This window comes from Myxocyprinus asiaticus, chromosome 27 (genome assembly GCF_019703515.2).
Source record: "Myxocyprinus asiaticus isolate MX2 ecotype Aquarium Trade chromosome 27, UBuf_Myxa_2, whole genome shotgun sequence".
Taxonomy (NCBI): Eukaryota; Metazoa; Chordata; class Actinopteri; order Cypriniformes; family Catostomidae; genus Myxocyprinus; species Myxocyprinus asiaticus.
In genome coordinates, this window is record NC_059370.1 from 34,986,064 (window position 1) to 35,003,569 (window position 17,506).

Below are 17,506 nucleotides of genomic sequence, written 5' to 3' on the forward strand. Positions count from 1 at the left end.
GATTTTCCCTAAGTTTAAACCCTAACCTAAACCTAGCCGTAAATTGTAACTCCTTACCCAAACCCTTAAACCTAACCATGATTTTAATAATGGAAAATCACGGGTCTGGGTAGCTCAGCAAGTAAAGATGCTGACTACCACACCTGGAGTCGCAAGTTCGAATCCAGGGCGTGCTGAGTGATTCCAGTCAGGCTTCCTAAGCAACCAATTGGCCTGGTTGCTAGGTTGGGTAGAGTCATATTGGTTTAACCTCCTTGTGGTCGCTATAATGTGGTTTTCGCTCTCGGTGGGGCACGTGGTGAGTTGTGTGTGGATGCCGCGGAGAATAGCGTGAAGCCTCCACACGCTCTAGGTCTCCGTGGTAATGCGCTCAACAAGCCACGTGATAAGATGTGCAGATTGGCGGTCTCAGACTCGGAGGCAACTGAGATTTGTCCTCTGCCACCCGGATTGAGGTGAGTCACTAAGCCACCATGAGGACTTAAAGTGCATTGGGAAATGGACATTCCAACTTGGGAAGAAAAGGGGAGAAAAATCCCCCAAAAAAATAATAATGGAAAATCACAGTTGTGTACCACGACAGAAGTAAAACATCAGGGTATTGGTATATACAGGTATATACGAAACGAGGGAAGCATATTACAGGGTATTGACAATACATCACTCATTTGTATTGCATGAATAAATTTGGAATGTGTAAACAAACCTGTCCCCAAGTGTTGGATAGGAGGCGAGCTAAAATTTGATGCCTTTTTTTAATCGATTTGAAATTTTGTTTGTTGATTGGTTTGAACCTATGGGAATAAAAGTTGTACCTTTTCGTACGAGCCAAGTTGTACGATATCTTACGATTTCGCCATCTTGTACAAATTATTAGTTGTCGTGAGACTATATTGGACCAACCATAGACCATTTTTAATTTTCCTTGGCTTTATTTACATTCTCAGAAATGAGATTAACATTATTTTTGTTTTAAATTATTAATGAAATCATGTCCTTCACTTCTTTACCCTTGAGGGCTACTGCATACAGCGTGCTATTCTCTGCAGCCTTCACTTCAAACCAATAGCTTTGTCAGTCATACTGTTGCCATCGAGAGATGAGATATTAATTGCATTATTTCAGAAGCATCCAGCAAGCATTGAGACAATATTACAATACCAAATTAAGTTTATGTGACAACTTAAGCTTGCAAATCTTTTGCTAAAAATTAAATAAAGGTTACAATGAACGGCACTCAAAATAGCATAAAACTTATTGCAGATCTATCACCTAGGGTGAAGTCTTGCAACCAAACACAACATGGATATGTCAGACAGAAAGATATTGTAAACTACAAGTGAAGATTGCTGTCTTTCTTATCCTCAGAGCAACCCCCACGCTGTACTCGTCTTTCTTCTAGATGACCTTGCGCTTCGGATCTTGTGACAGACCCACAGACAGACTGATTAAAGCAAAGACCACAAATGGTTATGGTCCTGGCTCTGCCTGTTTTCTGGGAAACGGCGAGCGAGCGAGTGAGTGATGTCAGTGATGGATGGATTTTAAACACGGGCTGATTCATATGTGGCTGTTCATGGATGCTCTGATTTGCATATTTTATTTTTTAATATATGGCATGAAAGCCAGAAACCTTGCATGCAAGAGTAATCATTATACTGTATATTGTGAAACTTGTGATCGTTGTGCCTTTTAATGGAGAAAAGATTAATTTATATGTTCCAAGCAAATCCAAATATTTTCTTATATTTTATTAGAGAAAGCAAACTATCCTATTCTGTACCTGTTCTATTATTTTTTCCTTTAAAAAACAAAAAGAAAAAGGTGAAATCTTCAAATGTATATAAGGCCTTATACAGATTCACAAATTACCATATACATTTTAGAAATAATCATACGGATAATCGGTTTCCCTATGCATCAACCACTGTACATTTTTTCGATTAACATTTGCTGATCCAACAAGCTAGCTAATGCTGCACAGACCTGGTAATTTTGGACCTACTTACTACAGTATATTAAAAGATTGATTGAATCTGTACCCATTTCAGTAGATAGAATCACATCAATTCTTCTAGAAAGTGAATTCACATTGATTTCTGAACTTCACATAAAATATAAGTCACTGCATAACAATGCAAACTGTATAAACTCTGAACTTGCCATATGCACAAAACATATATTACTTGAATTCATCCGATGTATGTCGCATACATTTTAATCCAGTGCTGCAGAGAAATGGATTGATTTTGATCTGGTCCAGGCATGAATAATCAAGAGCTAAAGCTCAATTACAGGCTGAAAATAGTAGCAGCTTACTTTAATGGGATTGCAGGCTGCAGTGAGCACTAGAACTGGTCTACTGAAGGCATCATTGAGCCTCTAAACCCATCATTAAAAAGATATAGACTGCTGTGAGCAGACCAAATGAATATGAATAAAAAAAAAACAAATAAAAAAAAAAACAAGGCAGGAATCTGTGTTCCATCATCAGATATTTCTCTTTGAAACTTAATAGGAAATGTTTCTCATCCTGTCAAGGGAAGCTATGAAGCATGTATTTTACAGATCAAGATGCATTTCTCTCTCAACATATTTTGTTTCAGACCTGCCAAATGTGACCATCAGTAAACCAAAGGAGCACGTGTTTGTCGAGTACAGGCACTAGGCACTGAGATATTTATAAGATATCTTAATACTTTATACGTCATTGTTTGTTATTATAATATATTTGTATTATTTAGAGGAATTTAACAAATGTGGATACAAATTGTCCATAGTAAATAACACTAGGCGGTACTAGATAGTAAACATTTCAAAAACCGGTCATATATTATAAGGTATTTACAATCTAGGCAGGAACAGTTCACCCTTCTCTGTAATGTAACTGGTTGAGAAAAGGGTGTGGTTTGGAATCTCTGGTCCAATCAAATACAGGGTATACAAGTCTGGGCGGAGATTCTACTATACAAGGGCGGGGTTAAAGACGGAAGTTTAACTGGATTGGTTGGCCGGTTGTAACACTCGCAAACCATGGACAACCGCAGCCTATCCTTGCAACTTGGAAACGTAAGAAAACCTGTATCAAGTCTCCGTTTAGGGTTTGATAAATCTGTAGCAACGGCAGCCAAAATGTGTTGAGGGTGAATTATTGTCCGTCGATGACGCGTAATCGTTCGTAACAGCTGTCTTGCTTATTATAGCGCCGACTGTGATACACAGTATCATTAAGCAACCAGAACACGAACATCTGAACAAGCCTATCGTTGGATATGGGGCAAATGTATCGGAAATTCGTAGCATTTGGACTCTGAACCGTGGGATTTAATAGGCACGTCAATGTATATTTGAGAAGTTATTAGATATAAGGTAGACTAAGGGGCCGTTCACAACAAACACGTCTTTGTGCTTAGACGTAGCGCCACGAACGCAGATGTCTCGACGCGTTTTTTAACATTTGAATGTGTTTTTAACTGCACACGCGTCTAAAGACGCGGCGCAGCGGTCAAAGACGTCCGTCTAGCGCATGTTTAAATAGGAAAACAATTGAAAACAGCACGAACGGACGCAACAGCGCGTTCGGCGTGAACTGCCCCTAAGACTTGCATGCTGATTTGGACCGAGCGGGCCACTACCCTTATCGCACATAGCCTGAAACGTCATCAACATTTTCCTGTATTTAAATAGTCGAGAGAGGATGTCATTGCTGAAATAAGGAAGAACGCCGGTAGGTCAATTACATATTCTTTGAGAACATTTGTGATAAGTCCAAGCGCTTTTGAAAATGCGTGCATGAAAATATCAGCGGGTGTGCTGGATTATTAGATAAGGTGGCCTGTGTCATGATGACATGTCGTTTTGGCTTAAAATACGATCCGGTTTTGCTTATCAGAAATATTGTCGATGATATATCGTACAAATACGGTGCACTCCCTTTGGTTATCATGGCGTTTCTCGTTGCAGCGTTTTTCCTCATGATTTCATTAGAGATCAAGAGTGCATAAAATTCACAATATAGATCATCCTTGTGTGTGACTGAGTGATGGACATAGATTTAAGTGTAAAATTAATAGAGGAATTAATATATGAATGAATGGAATAATAGAAAAAGACATTTGGATGGATTAGATGTTTTATTATTTTAAGATCTAAGTATTTTTCCTCTCTCTCAAAGGGCTTTTAAGAGAAACTGAGGGAATTACAGACAAGTGAAGATTTACTACATTAGGCTACATAAATGGGGGATTACGGTTTTGGAGTCCTGGTTAAAAACAACGCTGCAAACAAATCAGTTTTCCCAGTAAGAATTAATTCACACTTGCAGCATACGGTCCACCATCAGACAGCTCCTCCAAGCCCCCCAGCCTTTATCAGCAACAACAACAACACTATCAATGGTGGAAGTATAGGTTCCACTTGGCTCTTCTCGGCTGTAGCGACCCACTCTAACATGCAAGATGATATTTTAGAGTCTGAGACATCCAAGGCTCAGCAGCAAGAGAGCCAAGAAGGACAAGACAAGCAGACACACTGTCCACCAGGTCACCAAGAAACACCAGGAATCATATCAGAGTTAGACAACACCATGCCAGAGGAGAATCAGCTGGAGAAAGGGCCCATGGAGAACGGTAATGGAAAGGAGGGTCTGCGTCTTGAATCTCCAGTGCTATCAGGGTTTGACTACCAGGAGTCATCAGGCATTGGTACTTTAGCCCAGTCTAGTAGCTCTTCCTCATCGTCCCTTACTGGCTTCAACAGCTGGTCCACTGCTATCCCACCCAACCCCTCCACCTTGATCGAAGAGGTTGGCTATTTCAATCAGGCTGCTACTACTAACAATGCTCCTCCACCGCTGCTATTTCAAAGTTTCTCTCACCACACCAGTACAGGATTTGGGGGTAGTTTCTCCCACCAGATAGGGCCTCTATCTCAGCACCATCCATCTCCTCATCCTCACTTCCAGCACCCTCATAATCCGCACCGGAGGCCCTCGGCCAGCCCCCACCCACCCCACTTCTCCCACCGCAGTGCTGCTTTCAATCAGCTTCCCCATTTGGGGAATAACCTCAGCAAGCCTCCCTCCCCTTGGGGAAGCTATCAGAGCCCCTCCTCCACCCCTTCTTCAACTTCTTGGAGCCCAGGTGGAGGGTATGGAGGTTGGGGAGGCTCTCAGGGACGGGAGTATCGTAGGGGGCTGAATGGAGGGGTGAATCCTCTCAACTCTAACTCACCTTTAAAGAAGTCTTTCCCAAATAACCAGACCCCCACAAAGAAGTATCCCCGCAACAACTCCAGTTTCAACACTAAACCCTGGATGGAGGATACCATTAACCGCAATGATAGCATCTTTCCATTTCAGGTAACGATAACTAAATATCTGTGTTGAATATTGGCTGTCTATGACTTTGATTGAAGAACATATTGTTCAGAGATAATGTTTTGTTGCAAAAATGTGCATTTGGGGGTGGAGATGAGATGAAAACAAATCTGCTGCATGAGTAGTTTTTTTTTTTTTCCTGCCTTTGCTCCCTTTGGCCCAACTTAATCTGATAGTGACAAAGTGCTCGCGTGGCCTGTTTGTTAGATAAATGTGTTCGATCAAAGCTCAGATGCGGTGCTATCACTCCACATCTGCAAGCTGTGAATGTCACTGATATAAAAAGGCATGGATAAGTGAGTCAAAATCAGGGGATGGCACACAGTACAGGCAACAGGAGGGGAACTGGAAAGTCTGATATTCTGCTAATCAACAGTGATTCCATATTCAACTTAAAAAATGTTATATTGCACAAGCTTACCCACAATTATCTGTGGGTAATTGGATGATTTACCTGTTACCAATGAGTCAGAAGTGTATTATGTGCTGTATGTGTTCTTGTTTGAACAATAGTGGTAACTGTGAAACTCATGGTTGTTTCACATGTATAGTTTGTCCTCCCCTGTTTGGTTTGTAGCTTAATGCCAACAACAGTCCTTGTATTGTCTATGGAAGGCTTTTTTTTCTCGCTAAGCACAAGCCTGTTGTGCTGAAACAGCCAAGGGATAAGTGCATTTCATCAAAATAAAATGATTTGGTTCAATTCAGGATATAAAGGCATCCTAAATCAGGAGACAACAGACTCTTTAGTGTTCATTTTTGAATTGAGAAGCATAGTTCATTTGGCAAGCAAACATATTTGTTACAATAAAGAATTATATCTTTTCCTTAGATCTTTATTTTTCGGAAGCCTTGATTTATTCTTTTTTCCAATGATATTAGTGGACATAACAAGTGCACAACTTTGTCTGTCTCTGTACAGAACATTAATTGGGGATGGCAAATATTATTTGCCTTTACTGGTATGCAAAAAGACAACATTGTAAAAGAACGAAGGGTTCCAGAAACTGATATAGCTTAAAATGGTGTCACCATCATTCCACAAATCCATTTATTACTTCTTAGACAAAATTACAGGGTCTAATCATGGGACATAACTGTCGTTTTTGCAGGAGCGCAGTCGATCCTTTGATGGCTTCAGCATGCACTCTCTTGAGAACTCCCTGATTGACATTATGAGAGCTGAGCAGGATTCCTTGAAAGGTACATTACTCACTGCCATCCTTACAGATCCCACCCCACAATAAACTCTAAAATTATAAAAACCAACAAATTAGATAATTAGTCATTTAGAATGTGTAAGAATTGGGAACACAGATATACACGCGCACACACACACACACACACACAATTCAAGTGTCAAGTTTATCTACCTGTCTGTACTAAAATTTGTGTCTGTTATTTACGACAAATGCATTTACATTTATGTAAGAAATTCTTTCCCATAATAACCCTAGTATAAGCTTCTTATATATGCTGCACTATGAATCATGCATATTAAGTTTTGTTGCATGCTCTTTTGAAGTCCTTTGATATTGAGCTCTGTTGAATTTATTTATTATTAAACCCTGGTCTTGTTGACCAGTATGTTGTAATCTCATCTCAAACACAGAGATGTTTCAGTGTGCTAACTGTAACATTTGCCATATTGGGTTGGTTATACAGTGCAATATATAGTTTTTATATTACATCTGCTGTTCTGCTTTGGTTGGGGACACAAAGTTTCTTTTGGGGGGGTTATGTTCAGTTAATGCAGACGATTAGGCCGACATATCAGATTCAGGCAAAAATGACCCTTTTAACAACTAATGTATCCCTTATACTTAACTTTTCCTGCATTCAGGTAAAATCTGCTTTAGCTTTGTGCTTTATTGATGCCACAGGACAAGTGTAGGAAGCATGGCTACTGAAGTTTGACAGAAATGCTCTTTCAATATATCACCTAATATCCTTTCAGGATTTGAAGGCTAATCTAGGCCAAACACTGTAGAGATTGAAATGTGGTTTCTACACCGACCTGGTTATGTTTTTACATAGTTATTTTATGCATGATACTTTTTTTTTCTTATCAAGAAGATGCATAACAAAAATAATGCAAGATTTAATAAACAGGCTAGTAGAGCGCAGACTTGGTTAACCTTCAGTGATCTTTCACTGTTTGCTTGTGAAGATATTTTATATTTGGATGTAGTTTGCCTTATGCTTTCTGATACTTGTGTACTTGGACCTGTCTGCTAACCATGTGATCTTGTGCATGGCTGCATTTAATACAAACATTATTCCATTATACCAACAGTGTTTTATACTGTTTGAAAAGCATCTTTGAACATTTTAAAACTGTTATCATTGCTCAAGTGTATTCTGTCTTATTTCACATGCAGCGAGGAATTACGGGAGGCGACGAGGTAAAGATCTTGAAAGTGTTTATATAGTTTGGTTTGTTGGTTCATGTAATTTCTTACAAGTTACAGCATGCCTTTTTTGGAATTGTGTTGGTTGCCAGGCAAGGTTTTTGTTTAGAAATGTATTCTCATTGTATTCAAATGAAGAAGGATGCTAATTGCTACTTTACCAGATGAAAGCAGTTTGTCTTTACATAGAGCTAGTCTCGAGGCTTAATTTTAGTAGCAGTTGTAGTACGTTAAATGACTTCAGCATAATTTATTAAATGACCTTTGGTGCTATTGTGTGACAGGTCACTCATCCTTGTTTCCCATGGAGGATGAGCGGAATTTTGGAGAGGATGAGAGATCTGATCAGAGCCTGAGTGGTCTGGGCTCACCACATAGTTTCCCTCACCAGAATGGTGAACGCATTGAGCGCTATTCTCGCAAGGTCTTTGTTGGTGGTCTACCTCCAGATATAGATGAAGGTACTAAGTGATCAATTAAGAAGGTTTGCTCTTCTCATCCACAATTTCATTCAGATTATTTTTAATATGCAGCAATAACAACAAACATTGTATCATGTATACAATTTCAGATGAGATCACTGCAAGTTTCCGACGTTTTGGACATTTGTTTGTGGACTGGCCACACAAAGCAGAAAGTAAATCTTACTTTCCACCGAAAGGTGAGTCTCAGAGCCATTTGCAAGGACTCTATGATGATTATGATTCATGCATATGTTAGTTTCTCTGATTTCAATGCTGAATTATTCTTTTTCTGTACTAAGTGTGTGCATAGATGGCAAACACGTTTGTTAAAGATGAGCTTATTTGCAACTTGTACATCATCAGTTGATCTGAATGAAGGCTATAGGTCAAGGTTAATGAAAGTGCTAGTTGCTTTTTGAATACATGCCCTCAGCAAACCTGTTCTGTTCCAGGGTATGCGTTTCTTCTGTTCCAAGACGAGAGCTCTGTCCAGGCCCTGATTGACGCCTGTATGGAAGAGGATGGGAAGTTTTATCTCTGTGTCTCTAGTCCTACAATCAAAGACAAGCCAGTAAGATATTTAAAGACTGTCGTACCTGTCTGCTGTACCTGACTAATTTATTTTTAACCTCCAATCCAAGTCATATAAGAGCAGTAGAGCACTTGAAATGCAGGTGCTGTTAAATATAGTCCCAAAAGGTCTTGCTGCAACACTGCTTCACCAGCTCACCTGGATGAGTTGAATTTTGTAGAAAAGCAATGTGATATTTGCTGTATATAGCATATGACAAACCAGTAATTATGTTCATCAATGTTCTGTCTCTAGGTCCAGATACGACCTTGGAATCTGAATAACAGTGACTTTGTGATGGATGGCTCTCAGCCCCTTGACCCCAGGAAGACCATCTTTGTTGGGGGAGTTCCACGGCCTCTACGAGCTGGTTGGTTTGGGTTTCACATTTTATGATGGAGTGTTAAAATTTTCTTTTTTTTTTTTTTTTTTGAAGCAGTAAATAAAGTATGGTTTTATAGATTATTTGCAATGAGTAGCAGCAATCATCTAGTAAATTGTACTGTCTCTTTGGCTGTTTTCACACTTGATCCGATTGATTGACTGACTGACCAACCGACCCCGCCCTGCCTCGCTTTTCATTTCACTTTGCATTTTGGGTCTAAAATGCAGTATGTTTGCATCAACTAGTGGCAGATGTTTACAGGGTTCCCACCCTTATTGATGAATGAGTTTTCATGACTTTTCTATTACCTTTACAGGCATTTGTAATAACTGGATAGAGGTTTTTAAAAAAACATTTTGATTCAGACAATTTGTAAATGTAATAATTAAGACTGATTTGTGAACCGTTTCTAATAATTAACTGAAAAGAATGACTCAAAAGAGAAGATTTTACTCTGAGTGATATCTAGCTCATGAAATGTTTTGGAGACGTGGAAAACTATAAAATATATATATATATTTCCATTACTTTTATAGGCCTGGAAAAAAAAAAACTCATAGTATAAGAGCAATCAATAAACCCTTGGAATAGTAATCTCTCTCTCTCTCTCATGTGCTCTCCTTGTTTGTTTGTTTTTTCTAATGTATGTGTTATCCCATGGCAGTGGAGCTGGCAATGATTATGGACAGACTCTATGGCGGTGTGTGCTATGCTGGCATTGACACTGACCCTGAGCTGAAGTATCCTAAAGGGGCTGGACGGGTGGCCTTTTCCAATCAGCAGAGCTACATTGCTGCTATCAGTGCTCGCTTCGTGCAGCTGCAACATGGAGAGATCGATAAACGGGTGAGAGTGGGGGATAGAGGCTTTGAGTAATCTAGTTAACTCTCTAGGTGGTTACAGGTCTGAGATTGGTTCAGTCCACTCTGGTGTCCCACAGGGTAGAATTTTGGGCCCTTTTACATTTTAGTATTTATATTTTTCCTCTTGGTCAGCTTTTAAGATCACTGGGTCTTAATTATCATTTCTACGCAGACGACACACAGATATACATTCATTCTAAACCTGGTGAAAATCTGGCAGATGCCTTTTTTTCAAACTGCATTTCTCTGATAAAAACTTGGATGGCTCAGTTTTCTTTGTCTTAACAGTAATAAGACCGAGGTTATGCTTATTGGATCTCCTCAACAGCTTTGGAAGTCTGGCTCCTTAACTCTGTCCATTTGAGGGCTCAGTTTTGGAGCTTCAAACAAAAATGAAAAATCTGGGTGTTATATTTGATGCAAATTTGTCATTTGATCCATGTGTAAAAAATACTGTTAAAACATCATTTTATCATCTCAGAAACATTGCAAGGCTGGGCCCTGTGTTATTCTCTGTGGCTGAAAAGCTGATCAATACTTTCGTTTTCTCTCGCATTGATTATTGCAATGCTCTCCTTGCCGGAGTCTCAAAATCTACATTAAATAAATTGCAATACGTGCAAAACTCGGCTGCCAGAATCCTGACTAGGGCCAGGGCAAGTGATCACATCACTCCTATCATGGAATCCTTGCACTGGCACCCTGTCAGGTTTCGTGTTGATTTTAAAATGATTATGCTTACCTACAAGGCTTTGCATGGTATGGTTCCCCAATATTTGTCTGAGCCTTTAACCCTGTACACCCCAAAGTGCGATCTCCACTCCTCTAAATCTGTTTTTTTTTTTTTAACTGTTCCTCAGACGTGTTTATGCTCTATGGGTGACATTCTCTTCTTATGCTCTGAAACTATGGAACTCTCTACCCTCAGAACTTAGAGAAGTTCAGTCTTTTAGTGACTTATTTTTTCCGGGAGGCTTTTAATTGTTACTATTGTATTCAATTAATTTAATACCATCACTTTATTTACTATGTTTTATCATTAGTTGTTTTGAGATGCATGTTTTATCCATTTGTATTAAGCTCTGTATTTTTAAATTTTTTTTATTTTTCCTTTCTATGTAAAGCACCTTGAGATGCCTCTTTAAAGGCACTATATAAAATAAAGTTTATTATTATTATTAACGCAGATTAATAAATGCCGCATTTAGTCAAGCCCATTTTGGGTTCTTGAGTTCTCAAGTTCTCTGGTGCTTCAATGAATCACTATCAAATATCAGAATCATAGGTACCAATCATTGGCCCTAATTCTTTTGTTGGTCACGGTCAAGGCAAGTCTACCATTAGGGGTGCTAAAATAAATCTCTACTGTTTCAGGTGGAAGTGAAGCCATATGTACTGGATGACCAGCTGTGTGATGAGTGTCAGGGCACACGTTGTGGGGGCAAGTTTGCTCCTTTCTTCTGTGCTAACGTCACCTGTCTCCAGTACTACTGTGAATACTGCTGGGCAGCCATTCACTCGCGTGCTGGACGGGAGTTCCACAAGCCTCTAGTGAAGGAGGGAGGTGACCGGCCTCGGCACATCTCCTTCCGCTGGAACTGATCCTGGAGGTCAAGGCTGTGCTATTTGTATAAATGCACTTTTCATTTTGCTAAGTCCTTTTTATTTAGAGTTCTTTTTAAGTCTAAAATTGTATTTATATTGTTAAGTTTTTAATTTTTTTTTGCAGAAGAGAATGCTAAAAGAAAATGATGTTATCCTGATTTTTGTTGAAAAGCTACATTGATGCGCATGAAGACTTGAATGCTTTAGATTTAAAAATATAGATGTATAGCCTGACTTGACTCTGGATTACTGTTTTGTCTTTATTCTTCTGGCGCCTCATCTTCTGTTTGTAATGGATCACATTTTCACTTAGAAGACCATGCACAAAGAGGAGGTAGGAAATTAAAAGGCTAATACATCCATTGAATGACTTTAATGTTTACTATTTCAGTCTGATCTTAAATGGTTGCATGGCAAATGTGGAATTGTTACATCTTTAAAAAAAAAACATGACTTTTAGCAGGACACCACAACCTATTGTTGGTTTCTGCTGGATGAATAACATGGAATGGTTCTAACATGTGAGGCAGTTCTTCTACAGAAGGCATCTGTATCAATTATCTCATACTAACAACACTCAGACACTTTAAGATACAGGCTTACATATTTTAAAGCACTCTATAGGTTACTGTAAAACAAAGTAATAGCTAACTTTGGTGAAATCGAGCATAGCCACCACAAGACATGAGGCAGGCTAAAGAACTAAGAAGAGTAGAAACTGTAATATGGTTTGTGATTGTGTCTTGCCTTGTTACACAGGTTTTAGTCAGGCAAACCAAAGATGAGCTTTAGAGATGTCTATGAAATCATAGAGATTATAAATATGGTAGAAAGCATTCAGGCTTCATTGGTTTGGTAGACAAGAAAGAAAAACATTGAGTTCTTGTAGTGGTTTTGACAGTAACTTTGAGTCATTGGGATTTTGTGCTAAAAGCTAGCTCAATATTGTAGTATTTTACTAACAGGAAATTACCATGTGTTGGATTGATAGTGTTTTTATGCATGGGATTTGCCATGAATTTATTGGTGTTCTAACTGAGCATTGCAGTAGCTGAGCAGCACATTTCAAAGAATTTGACATATTATTTTATACATGGTCTGCTGATTTTTGTACTGTGTTTTATAGCTGATTTCGTCTTGGTGTAGAAAACCATTATGCACTACTTTTCTAAATATTGTTTTTCAAGTCACTTTTTTTTTCCCCCACAAATGGTTGTGATAACTTGTTTTGTTTTTCACTTGTTGGATATAGATTTGTATCTTTTGTTACTAAGAGATTTGATTATGACAAACATATCTTATGGAAAAGAAGAAAAGGCTACTATAATTTTTTGGTTGAAGATTTTATGTATTTGCGTGCTGAAAACCCTAATATATTTAGTTGACTTTATTGTTAAAACATATCTAATAATTGCAAAATGCAAACAGTGTTTTTTTTATTTTTTATTTTTTTTAATATATATATAATATAATGTCTTAATGGACCAAGTAAATATTGAATCTAGTATGAAAAAATAATCCTTAAAATGTTTGGTACATGTAGAAATATATACGTATCCAGTACCTGCTATCACTTATGAGAATGATGATACTTCCCTCATTACTGGCTATAGAAAATAATGAACAATGTAAATTAGGGTAATGTTAGGATGCACCTTGTATCACAATGATGAATGTTCCACGTTGAAATGTCAGTGTTTATTATTATGTATATTCCTGAGAGTCCAACAAGTTTAATTTAGTTTTTAGATTTGCATTAGCTAAATTAAGTAAGGATGTTTATGATTTTGACATTAATAGTAGTTTTGTTTCAGCCCTTTTTTCTAGGTTGTGGTCTATACATTTTGCCACATTTTCAGTTGTGTATCTTACCCATGCACAAGCTGTGCATACTCTTCACTTTACTGTGTGTAATAGTTTGCAAAGAAAATGAAGCATTCAGGAACACTGACGGAAAGACTTGGGTGATTAATCACATATTGATTCAGGGTTTACTTGAATACACTTTCAAAATATTGACAGTGATATCTGTGCAATACTTTTTTTCCCCAGAGATATTTGCAGTGTACTTCTAATATCATCACATACTGTACTGTATGTGCAAATCCATGAATTCCAACCTCACCTCACAATATCACCTTTAGCTATTAAAACCTTTACCGTTCTCTAATTTATATAGTAAACTGTACCACTGAAATTGCAGATGTTTTTACTTTTATGTATTCACATATTTTCGTACTTGATTTCATGCTACTGTGATTACAATGTAAATATTAAGTGAATAATGTTTTAACCATTTACTGATATATTTTTTATTGGAATGTACTTGTCATTTTGTTTTTAATTTTTGATCAGTAAATCAGTACACTTAATAGATTTTCTAGTTTTAATAATCACTATTGTGCTTCATGCCTACAGAAGGATAAGAAAAATGTCTGAATATTCTCTATGTAACTGGTTATTTAAATTTTACATAGTTTATAACTGTGTATGGGAAGGTGTATTTATCAATAGATTTTTATAAGAGGAATCACTTCTTTGCTATATCATTTATAAGTTTTAATTTTTATATTTTAAATCCATAAATAGTTATGTAAAGAAAAATATTATTTTATTGTTGGGTTAGTCATACATGTGCTTTGGTAGTTTTGTCTTAATTATTTGCAGTTAAATATTTATAACAGAATGGCTAATTTTAAAGTATTTGTAATGTGAAATGTTGAATGAATAAACTTGATTGCAGGAAGTGCAGGTCTTTTCCTGTCTAAACTAAATGTCAATCAGAAATATCACTGAAAAGTTTGTAAGAAATTGTTCCTTTATCAAATCAAATCAAATCACTTTTATTGTCACACAGCTATATACACAAGTGCAATGGTGTGTGAAATTCTTGGGTGCAGTTCCGATCAACATAGCAGTCGTGACAGTGATGAGACATATACCAATTTACAATAAACATCAAATTTACACAACACAATTTAAAGTCTAATATACACATAATTACACACAACACAATATACAAATAATAACATACACTGTACAGTATACAATACACACAATATAGATACACATTATTCAATAAAAAAAGTATATATAGAATGTACAGTAGGTTGTAATGTACTGTATTGACATTCAGGCTGTCGGTTGATAGTCAGTTGTTAAGAGAGAATATAATAATAATAATGTAATTTATGACAGTCCGGTGTGAGATGTAAGAGTAAGAGTAATAAAGTGCAGGGCTGATGTATTTTGATTGTGGGAGATCAAGAGTTCAAAAGTCTGATTGCTTGGGGGAAGAAGCTATCATGGAGTTGGCTGGTGCGGGTCCTGATGCTGCGATACCGCCTGCATGATGGTAGCAGTGAGAACAGCCCATGGCTCGGGTGGCTAGAGTCTCTGATGATCCTCTGAGCTTTTTTCACACACCGCCTTGTATATATGTCCTGGAGGGAGGGAAGCTCACCTTCGATGATGTGTCTGGCAGTTCGCACCACCCTTTGCAGTGCTTTGTGGTTGTGGGTGGTGCTATTGCCGTACCAGGCAGAGATGCAGCCAGTCAGGATGCTCTCTACAGTGCAGGTGTAGAACCCTGTGAGGATGTGGCGGTTCATTCCAAACTTCCTCAGCCGTCTCAGGAAGAAGAGGCGCTGATGAGCCTTCTTCACAACGACTTCAGTGTGGATGGACCATGTGAGTTCCTCAGTGATGTGGACACCCAGGAACTTGAAGCTGCTGACTCTCTCCACTGGTGCTCCATTGATGATGATGGGACTGTGTTCTCTGTCTTTTCTTCTGAAGTCCACCACAAGCTCCTTTGTCTTACTGACGTTGAGGGAGAGGTTGTGCTCCTGACACCAGTGTGTCAGAGTGTGCACCTCCTCTCTGTAGACTGTTTCATCATTGTCAGTGATCAGACCTACCACCGTCGTGTCAGCAGCAAACTTAATGATGGCATTGGAGCTATGTGTTGCCACACAGTCATGTGTGTACAAGGAATACAAGAGTGGGCTGAGAACACAGCCCTGTGGAGCTCCAGTGTTGAGAGTCAGTGATGAGGAGATGTTGCTGCCTATTCTAAACACCTGGCATCTGCTTGACAGGAAGTCCAGGATCCAGCTGCACAGCGAGCTGTTTAAGCACAGAGCCTGGAGTTTCTCATCTAGCTTGGAGGGCACTATGGTGTTGAATGCTGAGCTGTAGTCTTTATTCTGTGCTGGATGTAGCATGTTTGATTTAACTCAACATACATAACAGTGTTATGCATCATCATCTCATGATAGGACACAAAAGGAAGTGCAGCAGGCTTCTGGCACACTGACTGAGAATGGGGTCAAATCTATGTTTAGCCTGTCTGAAACAACATGCTGCCTAAAAGAGTTGGATGATTAAGCAGCACATCGATGTGAGACCATTATTCTGAGAGATTACTGAGATTGATTGCTGCTACTCTTACTTCAAACTCCATAGGTGTATTTCCAAAGGGTCTGTCCTGTACGTCTAAACTGTATAGCTTACATTTTAATTACTTACACACCCCATACTGCAATGCAGATATAATCTATAAATCATCCCATGTGATGTATAAGTTGTTTAAGTCTGAGCAGTAAGTACGTGTTAATGCATGTGACCACTGATTTAAAGGCCACCTATCGTGAGCTCTGCGAGGCACACATCACCCTCTGGTGGTACTTTAATGTTCAAAATTAACAAAATTCGATTTTTTAATTTTGTATTGTAGTACAAGTCAAGTGTGTGGGTTTCTATCACAGTTCAAATAAATGTGAGGTTTCGAGTTTACATAATCGGTTCGTTTTTGTCTCGGTAGTATGTTAATTTTCCATATTTACTGTGAATTTTGCGTTTAAATGATAAGGCAAAATCGTACTTAACCAAACTATATATAATTTATATATTTGTTGTAGCGTGTTTGTTAAAATGTATAGAAGTAGGCGATTAGATACAGTATGTGTCCATTGTTGTGATTCCGTTACTTTTCAGTCGAAAACCACATTGTGTGTTAAGCATTTCACAAAAGCTGCTGGGACAGAGACAAGAGTGTCATAGTCAAGGACAGAAGTGACCACAGAGCGTGAATGGAATCTCATTAACTCCGTTTAATGGGTCGCCACCGCCTTGTTTGATCACATTAATAGTAAACCAGTAGTGTAGGGGCATACGCAGGCATACGCCGTATGCCCACCTATCTTTCTTAGGATTTTGCGTATGCCCACCTAACATAAGTGATTATACGTATGGCCGCCAGAACAACGAGAAGTCTTTTGACACGGAATTTTTTCCATCTACTAACGCGATGCAGCAGCACCGTTGAGTGAATTGTGATTTAATTTTAAAAGTGTACAGAGATTTTCTCTAAACGCGCACAGAGCTGCGGGAGCGCAACTGATGGCACTGGCAAGACAGACAGTTTGACTAAGCTGATCCACCAATCAGAACGTTCATTTAAAACGCGATTGGATATTTGCTAACCAATCATATTTTCCGTTTCAGTTAGGGGCGGGACATTTCCAGTCTGACGCACAAGCGACCCCGGAGTAACCGTAATTTGCACTGTAAATTTATTTCCTTGTTAAACGTAAATATATATAGTTTTTGATGCTCTTCGCAGATGACGGACAACTGTGTCCCGTAATTATATCAAATGTCTTTTTATTTTTTACTTATTTATTTATTTATTTATTTATTATTATTATTTTATTTTTGTGCCTTTTACTGCTGTCTGTGGTGCCTTTCTCTCGTGATATCAAATCATTTCACTTTATATTTCTAAGTAGGAAATCAATTTCACTATACATAGAAAAGCACATTAAAG

General features: G+C 38.3%; 1 protein-coding gene across 3 annotated transcripts; it reads left to right on the forward strand.

Moving 5' to 3' along the window:
• The first annotated feature begins 2,987 nt into the window (after nt 1-2,987).
• Nucleotides 2,988-14,422, forward strand: LOC127418210 (cytoplasmic polyadenylation element-binding protein 4). 3 transcript variants are annotated; one of them, XM_051658661.1, is made up of 10 exons: nt 2,988-3,069; nt 4,175-5,359; nt 6,490-6,580; nt 7,759-7,782; nt 8,073-8,249; nt 8,360-8,449; nt 8,705-8,823; nt 9,079-9,193; nt 9,873-10,054; nt 11,446-14,422. In XM_051658661.1, exons 2-10 carry the CDS (start codon nt 4,238-4,240, stop codon nt 11,671-11,673), a joined length of 2,148 nt encoding a protein of 715 aa, XP_051514621.1. In that variant the 5' UTR covers nt 2,988-3,069; nt 4,175-4,237; the 3' UTR covers nt 11,674-14,422. The 3 variants fall into 3 exon arrangements, with proteins under 3 accessions (XP_051514621.1, XP_051514620.1, XP_051514624.1); XM_051658660.1 differs by lacking the exon at nt 2,988-3,069 and adding an exon at nt 3,078-3,727; XM_051658664.1 differs by lacking the exons at nt 2,988-3,069; nt 7,759-7,782 and adding an exon at nt 3,078-3,727.
• Nucleotides 14,423-17,506: the final 3,084 nt, after the last annotated feature.

Excerpts from the sequence above, each read along its gene's own strand:
- LOC127418210 (XM_051658661.1), top strand. The coding sequence starts at position 4,238 with ATGGGGGATTACGGTTTTGGAGTCCTGGTTAAAAACAACGCTGCAAAC. Across the intron at positions 9,194-9,872 it reads TCCACGGCCTCTACGAGCTG|TGGAGCTGGCAATGATTATG; the intron begins GTTGGTTTGGGT and ends ATCCCATGGCAG. Across the intron at positions 10,055-11,445 it reads ATGGAGAGATCGATAAACGG|GTGGAAGTGAAGCCATATGT; the intron begins GTGAGAGTGGGG and ends CTACTGTTTCAG.